The sequence below is a fragment of the Quercus robur genome, chromosome 11 (assembly GCF_932294415.1).
Source record: "Quercus robur chromosome 11, dhQueRobu3.1, whole genome shotgun sequence".
Lineage (NCBI taxonomy): Eukaryota > Viridiplantae > Streptophyta > Magnoliopsida > Fagales > Fagaceae > Quercus > Quercus robur.
Genome location: NC_065544.1, coordinates 41,928,723 through 41,954,222, shown reverse-complemented (window position 1 = coordinate 41,954,222; position 25,500 = coordinate 41,928,723). Strand labels below are relative to the sequence as shown.

Below are 25,500 nucleotides of genomic sequence, written 5' to 3'. Positions count from 1 at the left end.
AATCTTTCACACAGCCAGTCTAAATGATACACTGCCAATGTAAAACATAATGGCACACCTTCTGCACATCTATATGGAAGAATCTGCATGCTTTGTGGTACTCAATGTAGGCAATGAAAAAACATATTCAATGGTAATGTGGCCATGATAAGGACGTTGAAATTGATGATTTAGCAACATGCATCACTGGTGTGGTATTATCTTGAATTGTATGTATTTGTGTGTGGATTTGGATTCTGAGGTGTTGGCCCTCTTGGGTGGACATGAGCTAAACCCCACATCAAATGTTTACTAGGCTGATATGGGTTATAAGAGCAATTATGTGGGGCTCCAATTGTAAGCTGACTGGTACTGTTGATTTAAAGCACATGCAGCAAATGCTTTCCTTGGGTCATGACAGGTATGGCGAAGTAATTGATTCAAGTTCACGATGCCAAAGGCAAAAGAGGAAGGCCAAGAGAACATATGACTCAAGGCAAGGACGAATGACATGATGACCATGATTTTAGAGTATATTGCATTAAATAAAACTTCATGGCAAAAAAGTATTCCATCAATGGACCCCAAGTGATGGGGTTAAAGCTTTAGTTCAATTAGGTCAAGTATATAGATTTAATGAATTAAAGCTTTCAAAAAATCAAAGGGCTTCTATGTATTCCTTGCAAGATACCTCTTCAATTTTGAGCTAAAAGCTTTGAATCCTTCACTTGCACACCATAGTTCTTGATGAAGAAGCTGTCTAGGAGCCTCCTTCATAAGATCCAGAAGAACTTTACGCTTGACTTCATGAGGCCAGTCTCTTCGTGAAATTACTCTCCTAATGCCTTTTTCTTTGAGTGCTGGTATGATTTTACCATAGAACATATCACTTGGTCGGGGAACAGGTGGAGGAACCGAATTTGTTGCATTTCCAGCACCCAGTGCCGAGAGCTGGGCCAGCTGGACACGATTTTGCCAAGACTTAAAAACACTGTATATGCTTATTACATTGTCCACCCACTGGATTAGACCAGCACGACCACTAATTGGAGTCACAGAATAATATCTAATGCCAAGAGAATGACTACGAGTTGCAGGAGTTGAATGTAGAAACCCATTAATAGCTTGCAAAAGTTGCATGATTCTTGCATCAAGGCGCAGATCTTCTCTCCCCTTCAAAAGGTATGTATACTTTTGACCATCTGAGCCCAGTATAACAAGCTTCTTAGGTTTGGTCTTGGTTGACAAGATTGCCACTTGTTCAGAGAAAGAAGCAATTGTAACAATTCCTTGGAGACTATTAGTGAGACCTATGTCAGATTCAGAAAGTGTGACATGCTTCTCAAGACCAGGCATTGGCACATCAGAAGATGATAAAAGAGCCAGTTGCGGAGCAACTTCCTCTAAAGAAACTGATAATTTCCTCTGGTATGATGCTAAGGATGCAGCAATATTATCGAATGGTCTCCACACATCTCCAAGTGCTGCAGCAGATGCAGGAGGAGTCTTAAAGATCACAATGGCTGACTTTATTTGTTCTTTATACTCCTCGTGGAACCATACTTCATGAGGTGTTTCAGGTTTTCGAGAAGTTGAAGCTAGACGACGTTCCAATGCAACTACAATGGGAGCCATCATGGCTGAGTATTTAGCAGCATTAATCTTGTTCTTCTCGCTCTGGCTAAGAGTGACATTTTCTGCAATACGGGCAGCTTCTTCTTTCAACACATTTATGCGCCTCATTACATCTGCAAGAAAATTTTGTGAGACATTACAGACCAATATGCTGTGTGCTTTTAGGGGGGGGGGGGGGGGGGGACAAAAAAATATTAGCTAAACAGCAGTAGGTACGAGCCAAAACCCCAAAGTCATGGGTGCTAGTAACATTTGCAATTATGAGATCATGATTTTGCAATAATTTCTGGTTGTGATGTAAGAACATGCTATGTAATAATTGATGAGTTAAAGTATTCCTTAAAAAAACCCTAGTTAAATTAAAGAGTTAAAAATATCCTAAAAAGAACAGATTGATGAGTTAAAACATCCCAAGGCAACCACCCTCATTAAAAGTTAAGGTCATGTTGAAAACACCAACACATTTGTCTGGTGTACACACCAAGTTTCAACACACACATAGCAGTACATTTTGGGTTGAATTTCACATATTAGACACCATGAGCATATTTAAGTTACATGATGCATAAATACAATAATTTTACCTTGTAAAGACTTCACTACATAGGATCATGAAAAAAAAAAAATCTGTCCAAATTAAATGGCATGATGAACAACAAAAGCTCCTGTGAGGCAAGCATACCTGTGTGAAGATCCTGAAGTGTGCTGAGCCATAGTTCCTCCCAAAGTACAGTCATGTTTCCCAGCTCATTAATCATCAGTTGAACATCTTGAATCAACCTTGGATAGAGCTCTGTCTGCATGAAACAAAATTATGTTTTAATCATCTCATGATCCAGATAAATCAGGACATAATGAATTACATGAAAAAAGTATAGGATTATCAAGCCCAAGATTTACAAAAATTCTTAAGTTCAAAACATAAGGCAAAATCAAATGAAAGAAAAGATGAATAGCAATAATAAATTATTGGCAAATTGATGTTAGACTTACACACACAAAACAGTAAATTGTATTTCATTTGGTACTTTAGATCATAAAAATAATGGGATGAAGAAATTAACGATACTTCTTTATCTTTTGAGTTGTTCCTCCGAAACAATCGCTCAAGACCTTTGGTCTTTACTCCGACTAGAGAAGTAATTTTTGGGGGATAAACTTTTTTTTTTTTTTTTTTTTGATAATTAATAAACTTTATTGATATCAAAAAAAGGACACCCTAGTACACAGGGAGTGTACACGGGTCAACAATCAAGAATAAAAATTACAAGAATCAAGAAAAATGAAAAGAGAAGAGAAGAGAATGATTGGTTTTGCAAAACAGACAGCCAATCCAATAAAGTTCTAAAGAAAAAAAGCTTAAGGTCGGGTATGGATCTCTCAATATCTTCAAAACATCTACTATTTCTCTCCTTCCAAAAATACCACATTAAGCAATAGGGAATGATTCTCCATATATTCCCACTTCGATGACGACCAAACTGGCCTAGCCAACAAGCTAGAAGCCTGACAACTGATTGTGGCATAACCCAACTTACTCCAAATAGACCAAAAAGCAGACCACAAATCCCTAGCAACCAGACAATGAAGAAAGAGATGGTCAACCGATTCACCATTACACTTACACATATAACACCAATCCAATATCCAAATCTTCCTTTTTCTCAAATTGTCAACTATCAAGCATTTTCCCAATGGATTGGACTTGAGTAGGCCTTTGAAAACCAAAAATAATAAATTATTCGAGGTGGAAATGAGAGATATTTTGTTCTACCACAGAGAATTATTTGATTTTTTCAGTTCAAAGAATTTACAATTCAAAGAATTAACATGATACACCAAGACAAAAATTTCAAGGATTTAATGAATCCTAAGAGCAGATTCATCCCTTCTGTTAAAAGATCATCAATTTCTAATGAAATGGATGTAGCAATGGCTTTCTGGAACCCCAGAGTGTTTACTTGATCTAGGATGTGTGATGTATATGCCATTCCTTGCCGTTATTAATTTTGTCTAATTGAAGACATTTAACATTGTAGGGATTTCCAATTCTGATTGATTAGGGGGGCTTAAGGAAATTCAACAAATTTGGAGGGGAGTTAAATCGCTACATTGTGGAAATTATTTTCAATTTGATGGAAATTAATAATGGCAGGCCATTTGCAATTATGAGTGAAGTTAGGGGATTGCTAAATTCTTTGGAAATAGAAAGTTCCACCTAGAGTTGCTTTCTTTCCTTGGACTGCTGCTATGGGTAGGATTCTCACTATGGATAATTTACGTAAAAGACAAATTATTGTAACAAAGTGGTGATATATGTGTAAGAACTCTGGGGAGTCTATGGATCACCTTCTGCTTCACTGCCCTATAGCTACAGAATTGTGGAGTATGATTTTCAGAATGTTTGGGTTTCAGTGGGTTATGCTGCTAAGAGTTTTTGGATATGTTCTCCTCTTGGTGAGGTTGTTTTGGGCGTCATTGAAATAGAAGAATATGGGAAACGGTCCCTCATTGCATAAGAAAGAACTATTCCAGAACTAAAGATGTTTTTCCTTACTTCTCTTTTTGCTTGGCTGCCTTCATTGGGTTTTTATTCTTTTTCTTCTCTTTTAGATTTCATTGATCATTGTGCTCTACACCATGATTGATGGTCTCTAGCATACGTCTTGTATACATTTTTTTTTTCTTTCTTTCAATAAATTATGTTATTTATAAATAAATAAATAAACAAAAAATATTATGCATATATCATAAGCACTTCAAAACTAAAAGGCATGCGTGACGCAAGACCAAACCAAAACAAATGTAACAACAAAATTGAAGAACAGAAAGTAAAAAGATAGATAACCTCGGGGTCAATACCAAGCAAGAGAGAACAAACCTAGGAGTCAGGACCTAGGGTTGACTATAGTCAACACTAGACCATTGGAAAAAATTCCAAGAGAAATTTTATTACTAATCAAACCTGTCTCCAAAGGTATACAATAGCACACTTATATGGACTACTAAAACTATACCCTAATTCTAATTGACTGAGGAAAGACAAATTATTGAATTACAAAAATACCCTTGACTCAAGGAAATTTAAATAAAATACTGATAGCCTAATTAACTACCAAGACTTAAAATCCAATTGACCAATAAAGAAACAATTGACCACAAAAATTAAACAAGAATAAACTGGAATAATATTTTCTTCGTGCATCCTGCATCAATGTGAGAAGCCACATGCATGGGAAACACCACATACACAATACACCCTACCACTATTGAAAATTATATTCAGTTCTGTCTTCCAATGAACTTCATCCTTCTTAAAAGCAATCCAGGAACCTTAAAATGAGCACAATGTAAATGAAAAATGGTTGTTCTCCAATAAGAAACAAAAGGGCAGTAATGGCATTGGCTTAGGATAAAGAAGATAAAGAAATGATAAACAAGAATTTAAGAAAATTAGCTCACCATAGAGTAAAGCAGCAAGTGCTTATCAAGTCAAAAAATTATCCCCACCAAACAGCTAAAATGAGATACTTGGTGAGTTCTGAAGCCACCACAAAAAACTATGACATTTTCAATGATAAAGTGACTATCATTACAAGAAAAATATATGGACAGACTGGAATCACAAACTGTGCTGTTACAAACTCTGCATTCAAACATGCCATATTATAACCTCCATGGTAAAAAAAATGCACACAAAGGCACACAACTAGTGTCAACGGTACGAATGAAAGAGGGTTGGATTAGTTATAGGTTTATTAGTATAAGGACAATCTTGAATGCTTATACGCTCAATCGCCAAATGATGGATTAAAAAAATATTTGCATTAGACATATTGCAATGAACCAAATGCACAAAAGTTTTAAGCAAATAAAGGAAAGTAAGTTTCATTACCAAACAACCCATTATGTGCTGAAGTTCCTCTGAAGGCTTCTCAGCATAAGCATTTACATCAACTAATGTTGGGTACACTATGGACCAAGGAGATTGTTTGGCAAGCATCACCAATAATCCCTCCAACTGCTTCCGGACCACTTGCTCAGGATGAGAACTTAAACGTGCAAATAGTTGGGGTGTTACTTCCTACAGAATAAGATTGTGATCAGAATGCCACAGTGCCACTGAATAATCTTCGACCAAAAAAGCATAAAATAAGAAAAATAACGCAGAAGCAACATCCCACCTGCCATGGCCACAAAGGAATTGTCAAAAGAGCAGGTACAAGAGTATCCTTTAACTCCACTCCATAATTGAGAAGAATATGTAGGACATATAATATAGCCCTCAGGGTATAGCTGCCAGTTTTTTGTTTTAAAGACTCACAATCAAAGCCAGTCAACTGACCATGGCAAAGCTTAGCAGATGAAAATGACAAATACTGTATAAAAGCATGAGCCGCATGCCCAAAGAGGGACACTCTTCTCGTCCTCAAAGACAACCAAACATCGAGTAAATCATCGACTACAGATAACATGTCAGTTTCATCCAAGCCAACATTTGCACGTAAAAAGAAAAACTTCAACTGAGAAGCTATTGTAGCAGAAAGGCATTCACCACTAGAATTTTCAGCACCTGGTGCCCCAGCTGCAGCTTCAATAATATTTACTGCTTGCTGCACCAAAGCCCTTATAGGGCTGTCATTGCTTAAATTAAGTTGGGGAGAATCAATTGAAATATTATGTTCTCTCTGTTCATCTGCAAAACCTTCTGGATTACCCTTATTCTGGAAAAGCTGCAAAATCAAAGATTTGACTCTTGCAATCTCAACTTCATTTAACTTAAATCTCTCAGGCAGAATTTCTGTAACCAGAGCAGGAGAAAACGAGCATGAGTGAAGGATTGGTTCATGTGGGTTAAAAAGAGAGTCTTTGGCTTGATTAAAACACCAAGAGGCATATGAAATCCATGACTTGCCCATAGTGGGGCAAAGATGAGTGGACAATTTCATAGCTGTACCCACAATTTCTTCAATAATAGGACCCAACTTAGGTCTAGAGGTTAGGTGCTCATTGCCACAGGAGGGTCCATCTTGGCCAAGAAAAGAGCTATCAGCCATGTCAAAATCTGCTCGCATCTTGAGAACAAAGATATCCAGATTCATATCTGAATGATCCCTTCTCAGCCAATTAGCAAGCTTCAAGCAAGCCTTGGCCTTCAGAATATTATCATCAGCATTAGAAACTATAGATGCAGAAGAAACCATGAAAGGCCGCACAAATGACCAGAGATTTGTAAAAGCATCTTCAAACTTGTTTTCAGCATGCATGAGCAGGACGCTCTCATACTGCAAATTCAAGGTAAGGAAATCACTCAAACTCTCCTCAGGGTAACTCGACACATGATCTCTGAGAACACTATTTAGACGGTTAGCCAACATTAGGTTTCCTTGTTTACGGGTCAAACTCAACAAATTCAAACAGATTTTAAGAGTAACCAGTGAAGTTGGGAAAATAGTTTGATAAACCCGGAGAAGTTTTAACCATGAATTGCAATCTTGATGAACTCTACTAATTGGAGATTGCAACGATTGGACATACGAACTTAATATTGACTGAAGCTGTTTGGGCTTGTCTTGGCTGCCTTTAAGCTTGTAACCTTCTTCAAAAGCAAAGATGCAGTGCAGTTGAGTAGCATGTGCTGCTGCCTCTGCTAGATCATCAAGTGGGAGAACTGATAACATTTCCTCTAGCATTGACTTGGCCTTCTGCAATTCATGTGGAATCTTGTCTATTTTTCCCTCATTTTGGAAGAGCATTGCCTGCAAAAGCATCTGTTCACTCCTTTGCAAGGCCAGTTTGGGATCAAGAGTCAGTTCGCTGCTACTTTTAGGTGTTAAATCAAGGCATGACCATGCTGCCAGAAAATCACCCTCATCAAAACGTGCCAAGGCATGAATTGCATTAATTTCATTGCCTGCTGTAGTTAGAGCACCAGAATAACTCCTCCCAGCATGCTTAGCACGAAGTGTTTGCAACTCTAATAGCCAGGATTCTAGAGATTTCCAATCAGATACAGCAGTATAGCTCTCAATGATACGCGCAATAGCAAATTGGACACCGTCAGAACCCATAGTACTTAGTGATTCCTCACTCTGAAGCAAGTGAGTAAAATGAGCAGCAGCCTTTTCATATTGACCTTGAGCCTGATATACAAGGCCAGTGATCCAAATAAAAGGTCCCATTTCCCCACTTTGACTATGAGTCTGGTTTTCCTCCATGAACAAGGAAGAAAATGCCATAGAAACCCATTTTTGTAGGCCAATTAAAGCATCTGCTTCATGATTCTTACACAGAGCCAATGCCATGTTCCGTAAAACCCGCAAAATGTCCCCAGAAAATCTAGCCCTACTATTATGGAGGCTCTCAGCCAATTGGGTCCTAGATTGGTCCTTCAAAGCTGAAGCCACAAGATTCTTGAGATCCTGTAAGCGCAGAGAACAATATTGAATTATAGCATCATGGCATTGTAGTGCCAATCCAGCATTCATCATTGGTTCACATATACGAGAAAACCACTCCTCACAGACTTTTTTGTTCGCCCGAAAGAACAAGGAACTCTGGCGAGTAGCTGATGGTAAAACAGCAGACCCCTCGTATGCATTATATACATTTTTCTTTAGGGCCTCAACAAAATCCAATAATAACCTCATTGGTAGCAAGTGAGCACCAGAAGACCCTATCATACTTAAGTTCCCATCAATTTGCTCACTATCAAGCTGTAGCAGGTGTGCGATGTCCAAAAGCATTCGCTCTAATGCTGCAAAAGTCTGGGTGGGCCCACCAAGGTTTGTCCTAAGGCGCATAGCAATACAAAACCTAGCCGCTTCATGTACAGCCCACCAGGCACCAGCCAGATTATTGACAGAACAAATTCTTTCAAGAATATCTTCATCCACTTTGATGTCCAACCATACACCAGTGGAACCAAAGTTTCCTGCTTCCTCAGTTTGACTAAAAACAAGGTCCTTTGACCTCCGACAGTTATGAATGAGCCGTTGGATCCAAGAGGAAAGAGGCACCTTCCATCTTTGAGAAATGTAACTCAAAATGGAAACAAGTTGTTGTGAGTGAAGTTGCTGACGCAGCTGCTTCAGGGCAAACACTTGCTTCCAGTGCAAGTTAGAACTACTGCCTAACCTAAGAATACCAGGATTAGATGTGGTAGGTATCCCATAGTCATGTAGACCACATGAATATATTGTAGTAGGAAGGACATGGGCAAACAGCCTCACAAATGTGTATTTTATATCAGAATCTGGATCACCAAGTTTTTCTAGGACCATTTCAGCAATAGGATAAAAGTACATGGGATCCACCAGTCTTGCTTGCAGAAGCAGCTCCAAAACTAATGCAACACGCAACCTCACTTTTGGTTCCCTGTCAGACATAGCATCTAAAAGTGAGAAAACAATATTCCCAACAATACCAGCGTATTCAAATGCTTCATAGGAATAAGTCTTCGTGTTTGAGTTCTCATAAGTAGCCATAATATTCTCACAAAATTTTTGCGTCCAATCTAAAGCTACCTCTTTAACTGCAAGAGGAGAAGAAACATGGAGAGCTTTAACAAGGAGTAGATTGTACTTTCTAAGATGATCAGTTATAACAGATGAAAGCCCATCCCTGTGATTGTCATCAGGGACTTTTTCAGCAGTAACATCCAAGGAAGTTTTCCCATTACTCTGATATCTTAAGGAGCACTTGCTTAAAAATTCAATGGTAGTTAGTGTTTCCAATGTCTTAATAATATTGACCTGCATCTCCACAAAGGCCCGAATGCATGAGTCAAAAGGATTCAGTTTCTCAATAATAAAAGACACCAACTTCTCTGACCTCTTAAGATACAAGGTGGCAGTGTCTGGTTGGCCAACCAAACTGCCATGCCCACCTAAGGAAACACAGGTCAACAAAACTTTCAAATCAAATTTAATCAATGCAAATAACTCATTTTTTGAATAAGATTTAGTGTCTAAAATACTATTGACCCCATCTCCATGACCCAAAGTTTTTCCCAGCATGCCCTTTAACAGCTCCAGCTCTTCACTCAATGAGGCCACTGCCTGTTGAACAACTTCATCATTTCCATGTTGAAGCAAGAAAATATAAGTGGCAGCAGAACTTCCAGTGACCAAGTGATTTGGATGCAATCGCATCTGAGATACTGGAGCATCAAATTGCAGTACCTTTTGCACAGATGATGCGAGAAGGCCAAGCTTTTGAAGAGATAACAACTGAAGATTAGTTTTTAGAACTCCATGAACTTGAAAAGAGGTGATCTTCCCTGGGCCCATCAATTGGTTAGGATGATTCATTTCTAGGCTTTGAAATAAGATGTCAACCGCAAGAGGATAAAAGGTGGAAAATCGTTCACATAATATTTCTGCCAAGAGAGTCAAACACTTCCATGAATCCCCTATCCATTCTGACCATCCAAATTTGCATCCTACCATAGCTAAACATCCCAATAACCTTGGAAGCATTCTGCTTAAGGGTTCAGTTATTTGTTGAAGTAGATTAATTTCCAGCAAACCAGAAGCAGCAGACTGCAAAACTGTTGAGAAACAAGAAAGCAACGCAAGCAACCTTCGAAATTGTTGCGGTGTTCCAGGACTCCCATCCTGAAGTAATACATCCATGTCACCCAAGAACTTTGACAAAAGCCCCAATGAGAACTGCAAATTACCCACCCAATGTTTCTGAAACTGCAAGAAACTGTCCATAATAACACGTCTATCTGACTCTGAAAGGTCCGGTACCAATGCCCACCCAAGAAGCAGATCAACAATGTCAAGAAAATGGGGTTGAAAGCATCTACTAAACTTCGAAGAAATCAAAGTCAACACACCCAGGAGCCGGTGTAACAAACTCAAGGAGGTTCTCTCATCCTCAAGTAGTACTTGGCATGCTTTGAGAATCGGCAAAGCATATCTCTCAATTCCACCAACATCTCCAACATTAAGAAACTCCCGTAAGCTTTCCAATGCCAATTCTGTAGTCCCATCAGCAGCACCACTGACATTGTTAAGCAATGGCAATGCCCAACCAATGAACCGCTCAACCATACTTCCAAGTATAACATGATTCTGTCTCCCATTCGAAGTTATAGGAATCGAACACACCACTGCACAAAGTGCCCCATATGCTATTGCTGCTGCTTGTCGCACCGTATATGATCTGAGCCATAAATTCCCAAAAAAATATACACAGCACTATATAACTTAACCAAAAAATAATTGAGAGCAAAATTATAAACTAAATTTTTTGCATTTGATTTTGATTTTGATCTTGCTTTCTGGAAATTGAAATTCTCTTATCTCCTAAGAAAAACACTTGATTAGGCAAAGTAGAGTGGACCTCATTGCATTGTTTTCTCACATCAATTTCAATCATTTGTTTTGAAATTGAATTTGTTTTCTTAGAATTCAATCATTTTGCTTTCTCAACAACCAAACAGATTATAAAACAAAATCAAAACCAACCTACTACTTCACACATAAACCACCAAACCCTATAATTACGTAAAATTCAAACTCAGAGAGAGAGAAGCATCAGTATTACTTGTTAGAGAGGAGCTGAGAGAAGCCCTGGGCGAGGAAAGTAGCGGAGTGAGTGACGAGTAGCGAGTTTGGAGGGTAAAGAATTGCGCGGTGGAGTGAGTTGATAGCGCCAAGCCGAGCCGAGTCGTCTCCCTCTCCTCCTCCGTCGGATGCTGCGGCGGTGGAGGCGGCGGCGGCGGCGGAGGAGGAGGAGGAAGAAGAGGAAGTGGAATCGTCCTTTGGTAGCGCGACGGAGAGGAGCGCCGCCAGTTGCTGCTGTTGGTGATGAAGCCCTTGCTGCATCATAAGTACTGTTGATATCTCTACTTTCTTTGTTGTTGTTTATCGCTGAGGATTCGAATTTCTTCTGCTCTCTCTTTCTTTCATTTTTACCAGTTGTAACTTTTTCTTGTTTTGCTCTTGCTTGACCATTATTTGATATTTTCTTTCTGCAACTGCGAAAAAGATTTTCCACTCTGTTTGCCCGGGAATGCAAATTCCTGGGAATACGAAGTACCGGAGGAGAAACTTCGTTGAAGGAAGTGAATAAAATGAAAAGGGAAAACGCTGCGTTTTGAGCAGACGATAATTTTGTTTTATTACGGCGGTTTCTTGGGGTTTTATAGTGGTGATATGTATCGACTTAACAGGTAAAAATAAGAGTTATTAAAAACCACCTCATTGTTTTTTTTTTCACTAAAATATTTATATGTAAAGTGATTTGGATTATATATGGAAGTTGAATTAAAAATCTACGATTAGATTCTAGATTAGATACTAATTGCACTTCAAATTTATACCAAGTGTTTTTTTAATTAAATTATAATTTGATGATAGACAACAATTTAATTGAAATCTAATTTGATGACACAAAGTATCCCTCCAATTATTTATAACTAGTTGAGTTCCCGCACAATGTGCGGTGCAACTTATTATTAGTTTTCTCCAATATTTCGATAAATTTTACCAAAAATCTTGTACCTCAATTAATTGACACCTCAATTTCCAATAGAAACATTCAGAATTTAGATCCTTACCCCCAACTATCGATATATAAAAAAAATATTTCAATAAATTTCATTGTAAAAAATTGTAATCTTTAATTATTTTATATATTGACAAAATAGGAATACACTAAGGGTAGTATAGTGATTTGATCATGCTATATATATATATATATTAGCTAATATAAATAGGCATGTTTCATGCCTACTAAAAAATGCATATATCTTTCTTTTCTTTTTTTTCTTTTTTTTTTACATTCTTGATTGTGTTACTAAAAAAAAAATTCCTTTTCGTTGGACATGGTTTCAATTGTTGCAAAAATAACTAAATTTGAGTAAAAATATCATATTTCAAATCAATTTTTTCTCACATATAAAATTTTTAAAAAAAAAAAACCCTATTATTTCTCATATAAATCTTAGAAAAATGATATTAAAATTTCATTATGCTTAATATAACAAAATAAACATATTTATTATATTAGTAATTTTTCTAATTACATAGAATACATACTACCGTATTAGTTCCACACAAACACATGTGTACGCACATGCACACACAAAGGAGTTAGGAAACTTAAAGGATTAAGATTAATTTTAGTGAATTCACAAATATTTAATTTTTTTTCATGACTTTTGTGACAATTGTTGTCAAAACAATTAAATATAAGTAAGAATGTCATATTCTAAATTTATTATTATCATTCCAACTAAAAATTATTTTCTATATAGAGTTTATAAAAATAATTAAAAAATTCATTTAAATATAAATAATTAATGTATAACAATAGATAATTAATATATGCATTTACTTTATTGGCTAATTCAATGAACTAATACTTTAATATAAATGCAAACTTTGTTGAAGTAGAAAACTAAATAAAGAAAACTTCACAGAATGCACCACATGGCACAACCTCATACTCTCCAACATAAGGTTTCTACTTTTATATATATATATATATATATATTGAATATTGATGATTGATTGATTTTGTATCAATTATATATTATATGCAAATTCATGCATCTAAACTTAAAATATAAAGATACTTAATTTGAATTTATTATGATTTTTGTTATACTATAAATTTATTGCTTGCTAATCAAAAACAAAATAGTATAAGTAGTAATAAGTTATATTATTTTTGGCACAAAAGATTGAGACTATTGGAAACTACCATTATAACCATAGTTTTAAAAATTAGATCGAACTGACTGTTTCAATAGGGTACTAAACCTTTAACCTGCCAACTCGTAAGAATCAGTGGTTCCACTTAAATAAAAATAAAATAAAATAATCACCATCAAACTATATTACGGTTCTTTGATCGTTCCTTTTTTTAAAACCATGATTACAACCAATTATTCTAATTATATAGTTTTGTTTGTATCGTAGTTTGAATTTTAAGTGTGACTTGAAACTTAGGTGTTTGAAATATGTTATTTTATTTATTTTATTCAATTTTTTTTTTACAATTTTAAAAAATTTTATTGGAATTAATGTGTTGAGATTAAAAGCTTTGTAGTTTAATGGTGCTGCCTAATTCAAATAGTCAACTATAATTAGTCTAATTCTATTTGGGAGTGCTTGAAATAATTTGATTTAAAAGAATGTTTATATTAGTGTTAATAAGCCATTTCGTTGCTTGAGCGGTAAGTTGGATTAAAAACCCCTCAGCACATACTCCTACCAATAACACTATTGCTTTGAAGATATCATTAGGAGTGCAATCCACAATTCTTGTGCACAATGCAACATGGATGTTCAGTTGTTAATCTCTTCACTATATATTAAGAAGATTCAGAAAGTTAGTTATAACTTCAAAAAATGTAAAAAATATCCATAATCTAATTAGATAATCTTTATTCTTAAAAAAATAAAAAAATAGGGTTAAAATTATAATTCAACAAAATTGAAAGAAAAAAAACTACTAGATAAACTTTTTTTTCTTAAAAATTAGCACACTTTTTATTTGAATATATCTCACGCACGTTTAATACATTTTTTTTTCTAAAAACTAGCACACACTAAACCTAATAGTTTACTTATTTCAAATCCTAAATTTTAATTTCTTAAAAATTATTTCCTGTGTAATCTCACTAACTTACTTATTTTCAAATCCTAAATTTTAATTTCTTAAAAATTCACTCATGTGTAATCTTACTAACTATAGATAAATTTAAATTGAAAATTTATATTAAACTCAAAATAAAATAAAAATTAAAAAAAAAGCCCCATTTTGCACGTGTGACGAGGCTAATAAGAAATTAATACACTGCACTGCAAAAATTAAACTGCATGCTTATTGTATTTGCATCACAAGCATGCAATGACATGATGAGTCATATTAAAGTAAAAGATTTGCAAAGTCACATGCAAAAATTGACCCCTGCAAATTAAATAGCATACCTCAACTATGTTTCATGTTCACACTCCTCCATTCAAGAGAGGAGATGAATTTCACTTGATAACATCTTTTTTATTAAAAAAAATATGTTTGATTTGAAAAGTACACAGGCTGGGAGTTTAATTCTTAACTGACATATAATTTGGGTCTCAATTAACCTAACTAGTAAAATTTATTATCTCCTACACTTATAATAAAAATTAATTAGTGTTTTTTTTGTTCAAAAATATTAGTATTTTTTTAATATTTATTTTTTATAAAATTAATTGGTGTTTTATACTAAAGAGAAATTATCACCAAGGATTTCATAAAGGACAAAGTTTAGCTACAAAATTAGTTGTAACTTAACACTACAACCTTACTCAATAAAATAAATATTACTACATATTTTGAAAATTTAACCGTTGAATTGCATATTCTTTACACTCTTAATACACATGTCAAAGTTTGTGTTAATATGATATTATTTACTATATGATTTGTAGGGGTGATAGGCCCAAGAGCCCATATCTATGTATATATTGGGTCAGGGGCCCAATCCGAGGACGTTAGACAATCCGAGGACGGGTAAACACTTTCATAAGGATTCGTGTTAGTAAGTGAAGAAGTGAAATTTGATTAAAGCCATCCAGAAGGGTGGTCCAAGAAAGAATCCCTCATCGGCTGAGCAAAGCCAAGATCAGAAGGTATGGTCTGCTATCAAAGGTAACGTTTTGGATCATTCCATGGATGAGGGTAAGTATCAGAAAGGAACAAGATAGAAGAAAGTCATGAAATATCTTAAGGGAAAGCTGCTACCACCGCATTAAATATTCTGTAGCTAACTCTCTGGTCGCATTAATGAGGAAATGATACTTGAAAATTAACTTTTAACCTTACAGCTACTCTCCAAAGATTTCAGGAAGGCGCTGATGTGACAGAGATCAGCACTAACACTCTAATCTACACGTGGAAGGCAAATATAAAGAGGGAGGGATAGTATAAAATAGGAAGAAAGCAATGAGAGAAAGAGATCAAGAAATTAAGAGAAAAACACTGTAACTATCAAGAATTGAACTTGTAATCAAAATTGAGAGAAATATATAAGAATTGATCTCTTCAGACTGTGCCAATGACGATTTTCTTTAAATTAATCTAGTCTATCTTCATTTTCTTGTCATCTAAATCCATTTTACTTGTTGTCCAATTCATTAAATCCCAATTTTTTAACCCACTTTCTACAAATTCATTGTATTAGGTTTTTTGGGCCTAAGTTCATTTATCCTTTGGGTTAGAGACTCAAATTGCGTACTTACATAATCTATAAGCTTATATTTTATACATAACTCTAAACTACAAAACGTGTAATTAAAACAATTTATTGATGATATAACTATTTATTTTTAATTTCTAGAAATTTTGCAGGTATGAAACATATAAGAAGAAGGAATAAAATGACAAAATACCCCTTCTGCCGAAACTTTTCAGTAAAATGCCCATTGTCTGAAAAACTCGATTTGTCGAAAATCGAGTTGTTTGAAAAATCTTGCATGGAACTCAAGTTCCATGTAGGATTTTTATTTTTTATTTTTTATTTTTTATAAGTTTGATTGCCTATAACTCGATTTTCGGCAAATTGAGTTTAAAATAAGGGCATATTCCTAAATAGTTTCAGACATGGAACATTTTACTGGAAAGTTTCAGCGAAATGGGTATATCCCCATTTTGGCCCAAGAAGAAAATGTAATCTAATAGTAGAATTACAAAAATTCATCTCTAATAAAAATATATTAAGTAAAATTGTAGTTTAAGAATATAACCAATTTTGTAGCTAAAATTTATATTTTAATCATTCGTACTAATCCTTACTTAAAATATTATCCTATTTAAAGAATAGAAAAAAATTGACATAAATAATAGTCCTCGTGTTAGGAAGGGGTAAACCCGGAACCCTAACTCGGAGTCTTGACGCCGACACAGAGAGCGAGAGTTTCTAAAAAAAAAAAAAAAAAAAGAACACAGAGAGCGAGAGGGCACGCAAGGAGAAGAGAAGGAAGAAAACGATGTCGTACGACGACGTAGAGATCGAGGACATGGAGTGGAACTCCGAGCTACAGGCTTACACGTATCCATGCCCTTGCGGGGACCTGTTTCAGATCACAAAGGACGAGCTCAAACTCGGCGAAGAGATCGCCCGGTGCCCTAGCTGCTCTCTCTACATCACCGTCATCTACAACCTCGATGACTTTCTCGCCGACTCCAAAACCAATAACAACAACAACACCCCTAACCAACCTATCGCCGTTGCTTAATAGGTAAGCGATTCTCTCGCTTTTATCAAATTTTCTGATTCTTTTTCAAATACACGCATCTAAAAGTGGAAGCTTTTGATTTTCTGTGCTATTTAATTTGTGGGAAATTTGTGAATTGTTGAAACGTAATATGAGGAAAATCAGTATTGCTTGCCTTTGCAATTTGTAGTTTTTTAATTATTTGAATCAATCAAAACTGCGTGCTCTGTGTTTGTAAAAAGGCCTGAAAGGTTTGGAATCAATGCATTTCTGATGTGTGTGTATGTGTGAATAAATGGGTAAATATTTTTGTTCCTAAACTTTGTAAAGAGTTTTTTTTTTTTTTTTTTTTTAATTAAAAAAAAAGTTTAGAGACTAAAATAGAGATGAAAAAAGTATTTTTTTTTCAATAGTTTATGGACAGAAAGCAGTTTAGGGGCAAAAAATGAACCTTTTTAAAGTTCAAGATGAAAAACAAACTTTTGGTAAAATTTAGGGACCAAAATAGTATTTTAAACACGCACCCAGCGGTCTTGAATCAACAGCCTCTCACCCACCATTCCATCATTTATCATTATGGGTGGAGGAAGGTGCCAGTTTATCTATAGTTCATTGGCTGGTGTGGTGTGGTGCGTTCCTGAGAATTTGCATTACATTTATTAATAGCAAAGAGGATTCTTGTGTATTAACTTGTGCCTAATCACTGCTATTACAAGTTTTGTTTGCTTGTGATTCATGATGGTTGTATTGTTGCTCAAAGTGGTAGAATGGAAGATATTTACTTTGATCATTGAAGACACATTTGCTCATGACTTCAATGCTTGTGTGTTGCAGATTGTATGAACTGTGGGGGTGAAAAGTGGTACAGAGGAATGAGGATATTCTTTCACAACTAAGTTTTGTCCGGGCTTGACAAGTCATAGGTGTACAACTGATGAGTGAGGATTTTTGCTATTCTACCTAAGAGTTTGTTGACTGAAATTATAGCATATTTATAGAAATTGTTGTTAGTGTCATCCACGAAAAGTTCTCTAGAATTATGATATATTTTCCTAGATCCTACTGACACTTTCATACACGTAACATAATTTGTGTGATGATCTCTCAGTTGGTGTATGACAATGTGAAATCCTTGAATGGTTTTATGTCATAATCTAGATCTAAGACGAGTGACATTAAAAAAAATAAAAATAAAAACCCAAGTAAACCATACAAAATCAAATAAATGTTGTGTCTCTCACATTTTTCTAAAAATTATTTAAAATGAGAGATAGTGGTACTATCCCTTCTATGAGAATATTGTCATCCCAAATTCTTTAAGTTACAGCAACTTGTTAAATGTTATGTTGAGAATGTATTTAATGTATGCAGGGGGTTTCATATCGATAGACAATACACTGATAGCTTAATGGATTTAATGTCCATCTTGTTTATTTTAGGAAATGTGGTGAAAAGTGAAAACCACAAGTCCAGCCGCATATTGTTTAGACAGTGATTAAAGTAGATGAGGCAGGAAAAAAGGTGATGGCAGAGTTCTTCTTGCGTTGCTGTCGTTCAATTAGTTGTTACAGCTACATCAATAGTAATACTATTGATTTTGTGTTAAACTTCCAAAAAAAACTAATGGAAAGATATAATTCATATGACCTTAATTCAACATGATATGTAGAATACAGTTATAATTACACATAGTAAACACGTTACACATGATATGATATAGACTAATACTAATACTACCCAACCCAAAATATTAAAAAAAAAAAAATGAAAAAGAAGAAACAAATTAAACACCAAAACACAGAAAAAAAAAGGCTAAAAAAAAACTTTAAAGGATTGGGCATATTTATTTCCTTGCAAGGTGTGAGTTCTCAGTTTCTAGGTTCCCTTCTCATGTTCCTTCGTCTCCATTGCTTCATTCCAAAGGTCTTCATGAACCAATCCTGTTTTTTTGTTACCACAATATTGCCAATTATCACTCCGTTGATAAGTCCAAATCCATACCCAACAAGAACTATTTTCCAACCAAAATCAAAGAGAAACCCAGATGAGTCCTGACTTTGTTCAGAAATTGAAGGTGAAGGTGGTGAAGAATCAAAATTCCAACATTTCTTTGATAATGGATTCCCACACAAGCCTAAATTTCCTTGAAACGAACTATTTTCAAATGTGTCAAATTGTTTCCCATGTGGTATAGAGCCAGTGAGATTGTTATGAGAAACATTGAACCATTCAAGAAAAGTAAGTTGTGTTAATTGTTGTGAAATCTCCCCTGAAAGCTTATTTTGAGAAAGGTCTAATGATTCTAGCCTTGTAAGATTCCCTAGAGATGGTGGAATGTGTCCAGTGAGAATATTATTGGAAATATTAAGCATATGAAGCCCTCTTAGATCTCCAACAGATTCTGGAATCTCTCCAACAAACTTATTGCTTGACATATCGATGGCTCTAAAGGATTGTTGGACCTTGTGGTATACCATATCTATGCCTTTGTTTGTTATTTTCATTGAATAAATGTACCAGTAAAATGCATTGAAACTCCCCTCACGGGAAGATTTTTCAGCTTGAATGTATGTTAGGTGGTCTTCATTGTCCAATTTCAAGGCATTCCAATTCCTGAAAGAATTTGAGGGTAATTTTCCTGTAAAACTATTGTAAGAGAGATCAAGTACTCGCAAGTTAGGAAACTCATGATTGGATTCAGGATTTTCTAATATTTTACCATAGAATTTGTTTCATTGCAAGAGGAGAAGCTTTAAATTTGGAAGATTTCCCAACCAAGAGGGAAAAATGTCATTGAATTGGTTGTTACTAACATCAATGGCCTCTAGCATTGTACAATTGGCTAATGATCTTGGTAACAATCCGTGGAATTTGTTTCCTCTCAAACTAATCATTCTCAATTTGCTTCCTTGGAGCATATTGTGCAAGCATTGAGGAAGTGAGCCACTAAAATAGTTATCAGAAACATCAATGAAATCAAGAGAAGTCATGTTGCATATCCACCTAATACCACTGAGGTGATTATCAGAAATATCAGGAGCCTTAAGATTCTTTAGATTGAAAATTAAGATTGGAAACTGACCATGAAATTTATTGCCTGCAAGATCCAAGTTATTTAATTGTGTTAGCTTCCTAAGCCCGAAAGGAATTGGACCAGTTAATCGATTATAGCTCATGCTAAGGCTAGTCAATTGTGTTAGGTTTGCAAGCTCAAAAAGAATTGGACCAGTTAAAAGATTGTTTGACAAGGCAAAGATAGTTAATTGCGTTAGTTTTGCAAGCTCAAAAGGGATTTGACCAGTCAATTTATTGTTGCCCAAGCCAAGGATGGTTAGTCGTGTTAGGTTTGTAAGATCAAAAGGGATTGGACCAGTTAATCCATTAAAACCCAAGTAAAGGAAACTTAGTTGTGTCTTTGCAAGCCCAAAAGGGATTGAACTGGTTAATTGATTTTTTCCTAAGCTAAGAGTAGTCAATTGTGTCATGTTTGCAAGCTCAAAAGGGATTGGACCAGTCACTTGATTAGCGTAGCAGTCTAGAAACATAAATTGGATAAGATTTCCAATTGAAGATGGAATGTTACCAACCAAAGTGTTTTGTGAAAGCTTAAGGTAACTGAGATTTGTGAGGTTACCGATTGAAAAAGGAATGGACCCTGAGATGTTGCAATTCCACATGTCCAAAGCAATCAGGGAGCCGAGATTTCCCATTGAAGCTGGTAGCTCACCAGAGAAACTAGTACCTGCAAGGGTCATATCCTCAAGGGGAGAGCTCCAATTTTGAAAGTCAGGCCAAGAACCAGTGAGAACTTCGTTATACTTCATGTCAAGAACCAGTAAATTTGGTAGCTTAAAGATGCCTTTAGGAAATTCCTCATGCATTCCACAGTCATGAAGATAAAGGGACCTTAAAGTGGACAAGTTTGCAAAGATATTAGGCACCGTGGAGAATATGTTCACCCCACTCAGATCAAGATATTCTATGCGGGTTAAATTTCTAACTAGGCTTGTTAAGCCTAACTCTTTGAATTGCAGGAGGTATTTGCCTAAAGGCAAATCATAATCATAATTGCAACACAGATCTAGGGATGACAATTGGGACAGCTTTGAAATTTCAAATGGGATTTGACCAGAAAACATAGAAGAAGAGAGATTGAGATATGTCAGTTTTAAAAGGTTGCCTACCTCGTATGGGATTTGAGAGTAGTTTAAGTTGTTGTTAGCGAGGTTAAGGCTTTGAAGGTGAACAAGATGGAAGAGAGTACTGTTGGAGTTGATTGAACCATAGAGACAACTGTTTGCGAGGTCAAGGCCAATCACATGACCTGTGTCCTCATCACAGTCAACACCATCCCAAGAGCAGCAATCACTTTTTTCTCCTTCTAGTTTCCAAGATTCAACCCTATGATTTGCAATAGGATCATAGAAAGAGACAGACTTGTTTATGATAAAGCTTTCCTTGTATTGCAACAAGGCTGACCTCTCATTTTCATGGCAGAGTTGCCTGGAAGGAGACGAATGCATAAGATGAAACAAAGAGATTATGTAAAGGAAGCGCATCAACATGTTGCAAGAAAAAGAAACCTCCATGATGATGTTCTAATTAGATGCGTGGTGGAATGCAAATTGCAATGAAAGTATTTATAGATAGAACTCATTGAACACATGCCGTCAGTTGGTACATAACAATTTCGTGTTTCTGCAATTACCTACTAAGTCAAGCGGTTGAATAATGTTGATGCCTGTAGTGACAAAAACATTTATATTATTCAATGACTCAAACAAACTTGCAGACGGACTTATGACTAGCATAAATAATGTCTTTATCCTCGATGATGATGAGCACAACAACGACACTTGAGTGCCTCATGACCCCATTAAAATCTAAGTGAAGCTTTAACAAAAGCTCAACCAACATTTTCTTGTAATTTTTAAATTAATTTAGGAAGGAGAAAGTTTAGCTATAAAATTATTTGTAACCTTATGCTACAAACTTACTTAATATATTTTTATTGGAGGTGAATTTTGACAAATTCACCATTGGATTACATTTTCTTCTTATATCCTCTATGCTTGCAAAATTTTCAAGAAAATTAATAATCAATAATGTTGATGCTTGTAGTGACAAAAATATTTATATTATTTAATGACTCAAAAGCATAAGTGTGAAAAACTTGCAGACAGACTTATGACTAGCATAAATAATGTCTTTATCCTCGATGACAATGAGCACAACGACACTTGAGTGCCTCATGACCCCGTTAAAATCTAAATGGAGCCTTAACAAAAGCTCAACTAGCATTTTCTTGTAATTTTTAAATTAATTTAGGAAGGACAAAGTTTAACTACAAAATTAGTTGTAACCTTATACTATAAACTTATTTAATATCTTTTTATTAGAGGTGGATTTTGACAAATCCACTATTAGATTACATCTTCTTCTTATATCCTCCATGCTTGCAAAATTTCAAGAAAATTAAAAATCAATAATGTGGATGCCTGTAGTGACAAAAACATTTATATTATTCAATGACTCAAAAGCATAAGTGTGAAAAACTTGCAAACGGACTTATGACTAGCATAAATAATGTCTTTATCCTCGATGATGATGAGCACAACAACGACACTTGAGTGCCTCATGACCTTAACAAAAGCTCAACCAAGATTTCCTTGTAATTTTTAAATTAATTTAGGAAGGACAAAATTTAGTTACAAAATTAGTTGTAAACTTGTACTACAAACTTACTTAATATCTTTTTATTGGAAGTGAATTTTGACAAATCCACTATTGGATTACATTTTCTTCTTGTATCCTCCATACTTGCAAAATTTCAAGAAAATTAAAGATCAATAATGTTGATGCCTCTATTTACAAAAACATTTATATTATTCAATGACTCAAAAGCATAATCATGAAAAACTTGCAAATGGACTTATGACTAGCATAAATAATATCTTTATCCTCGATGACAATGAGCACAACAATGACACTTAAGTGCTTCATGACCCCGTTAAAATCTAAGTGAAGCTTTAACAAAAGCTTAATTGACATTTTCTTGTAATTTTTAAATTAATTTAGGAAGGACAAAGTTTAGTTACAAAATTAGTTATAGTTTTTGTGGAGCCAGAGAACTTGTGACCCTAGCCCACTTTACGTTAGGGCTCAAGGCCCGAGCCGAGGAAGGATATTGCCGAGGACATACAACGAAAGTCCAAATGGCTTAGAGATATAGCCGAGGACGATTTTGTCCTCGGCATCCCAAAGCGCTCCTGGAAGAAAGGGCAAGTACGGTATAGGAACAGTTCATGGAAAAGCTAAACACCTCTGCATTGATGGGGAAAAGACCCCTGAACAGTGTGGTGACAAAGGACAAGGGAAGGGCTACCATTACTGCGATTAAGTACTCTGCTCCTGACAGAGTAATGTTTTTCAGCTTTTAGAACCACCCCCAACCACTTTGGGTATGGGCTGATAGGACAAGTATCAGCCCTAGAAAGCTGAACCTACACGTGGACGTTGGAGGGAGGCTAAAGGCTAGTATAAAAGGAGAAGGAAGCAAGCCAAAAAAAGGGGCTGGGAAAAAAGGCCAAGAACCAGAGCCTCCCAGTCCGTGCCAAGGAGAAAGACTTCTTGGGCAAGCATGGTTCACCATTGTGCGATTATCATGAACACCATGACCAACCACTGTCCGGTGACCAAGGCCTAGCCTTTCAGCCCACTCTCTACAAATTTATTGTTTGGGCCTTAAACGTTCGAACCCAATAAACCAATTTGGGGTCGTTACAATTTGAGTCCTTACAGTTTTAAACTACAAACTCACTTAATATCTTTTTAGTGGAGGTGAATTTTGACAAATCCACCATTGGATTATATCTTCTTCTTATATCCTCTAGGCTTGCAAAATTTTAAGAAAATTAAAGATCAATAATATTAATGCCTATAGTGATAAAAACATTTATATTACTCAATGACTCAAAAGCATAAGCGTGAAAAACTTGCAAGTAGACTTATGACTAGCATAAATAATGTCTTTATCCTTGATGACGATGAGCACAATGACACTTGAGTCCCTCATGACCCCATTAAAATCTAAATGCAGCTTTAACAAAAGCTCAACCAACATTTTCTTGTAATTTTTGAATTAATTTAGGAATAGTTTGGAAAGAATTAACTAGAATACTCCTATGAGTTTGGATGGTAGGATTTGGGCATATAGATTTGGATTTGAGAAATTAAAAAATCTAAATACTTAATTTGGATAGTTTACAAAAAGTCAGAGATTCAAATTTGATAAATTATTGAGTTTGGAATAGCTTTCTAAACCCATAGAATTTTATAAATCCATATGACATACTTTAATATTTATAGAGTTGAAATAAATATATTTCAAATCCATCACTTTTAAATTATAATCCAAGTCCAAATTCAAATTCAAGTATCCAAATGCAACCCTAATTTATTGTGAAAATTAAGCAGGAGTATTAGATCTATGTAAACTGGCCTCAAGCAAATGTAATAGTTACCGATTCACTGAACATGGGATAGTTTCAAAATTTCGGTTAGTTTTATATATAAAAAAGGGGGCAAATTTTAGATAAAATTTTTGGGTGCTATTCCTTAAATTCCTCTCTTAAAATTCAGTCATGTGACAATACTTAACTAAAAATACACTTTCATTTTATGAGAAAAAATCCATATGGCTGAATATTAAAAAGAGAATCTAAGGAACTGTATCTAAGTATTATATCTAATTTTTGTTCAAAAAATAATTATTAACAATTTTGGCTATCTATCTCAAAAAAAAAAAAAAAAAAAAAAAAAAAAAACCGATAACAACAACGTTGGCTATATATGCAGTTAGATGTGTTTAAAGGATTTTTTCAGTTTGATTATTATATCCCTTACCTTTTTAACCACTTAGCCAACCCATTGGTATTAGAATAAAATTGCTCTAAAGCTATACTTAAAAAACTTAAATCATAACTATAATCAAGAAAGACCAAGCTACAAGCTACAGTAGTCCAAAAACAAAAAAAAATTAAACAAACAAAATAAAATGGGATTTAAAAAAAAAATCAAAAATTAAAAATTAAATAAAAAATAAAAGGAAATTTTAATAATAATAAACTAATACCATATAGCTAGAGCTAGAACTATTTGATATTAAATCTGAGATGCCAGCAGCACATTAAATGAGTAATTTGAAGTGTCCCTATATTTTAAATGAGTTTCAATTTGTGTTAAGTGTCAATATAACTATTTCAAGTCCATCTAAAACTACTTCTATTTAGATCTTATATGAAATTACTTCCAATCTATTTAAAAGCTAGATGTTCTTACAAAAAATTATTATAATTTAAAATATAAATTTCAACGAAAAAATATACCATGCTCTAAAAATTAGTTGCTCATATCTTATTAGGAAAATGCACAAATGAAATAAATTTATTGCATCACAATAACAAATTAAGTAAGGAAGTAACAAAATACTTTTTTTTTTTTCTAAAAAAAAAATAATAAGCATGAACAATTTGCATTTTCTACTAAATAAAATTCTTACAAAGCGTTTATAAGAGTTGACAAAATAAAATAATGGCCATAAATAGTATGTAACTTATGTAAGAATTATAATATGCATCTAATTGTACATTTTTAAATGTATTTA

The 25,500-nt window shown here is 34.8% G+C and overlaps 4 protein-coding genes across 5 annotated transcripts in view; 1 reads left to right on the top strand and 3 right to left on the bottom strand.

The window, feature by feature from the left end:
* The window catches only part of LOC126705860 (uncharacterized), a 35,116-nt gene extending 23,416 nt beyond the window's left edge, over positions 1-11,700 (bottom strand). For both annotated transcript variants that reach the window (XR_007648442.1, XM_050405083.1), the window contains exons 1-5: positions 11,173-11,700; positions 5,799-10,788; positions 5,510-5,698; positions 2,297-2,411; positions 671-1,727 (exon numbers count right to left, since the gene is read on the bottom strand). Coding sequence is in view for 1 of the 2 variants with exons in the window: in XM_050405083.1 (XP_050261040.1) it covers positions 671-1,727; positions 2,297-2,411; positions 5,510-5,698; positions 5,799-10,788; positions 11,173-11,456 (6,635 nt within the window). In the remaining variant the exon portion in view is untranslated. The remainder of the gene's footprint in view (positions 1-670; positions 1,728-2,296; positions 2,412-5,509; positions 5,699-5,798; positions 10,789-11,172) is intronic.
* Positions 11,701-16,473: 4,773 nt separating this feature from the next.
* LOC126706508 (diphthamide biosynthesis protein 3-like) lies at positions 16,474-17,851 on the top strand. Its single transcript, XM_050406004.1, has 2 exons — positions 16,474-16,859; positions 17,670-17,851. The coding sequence occupies exon 1, from the start codon at positions 16,608-16,610 to the stop codon at positions 16,854-16,856; it is 249 nt and encodes an 82-aa protein (XP_050261961.1). The 5' UTR covers positions 16,474-16,607; the 3' UTR covers positions 16,857-16,859; positions 17,670-17,851.
* An 852-nt stretch (positions 17,852-18,703) lies between these two features.
* On the bottom strand, positions 18,704-19,312 carry LOC126705047 (receptor-like protein 9DC3). The gene has a single exon (XM_050404006.1). It carries the CDS (start codon positions 19,310-19,312, stop codon positions 18,704-18,706), a length of 609 nt encoding a protein of 202 aa, XP_050259963.1.
* Positions 19,313-19,567: 255 nt separating this feature from the next.
* LOC126705046 (receptor-like protein 7) lies at positions 19,568-21,424 on the bottom strand. Its single transcript, XM_050404005.1, has one exon. The coding sequence runs from the start codon at positions 21,422-21,424 to the stop codon at positions 19,568-19,570; it is 1,857 nt and encodes a 618-aa protein (XP_050259962.1).
* Positions 21,425-25,500: the final 4,076 nt, after the last annotated feature.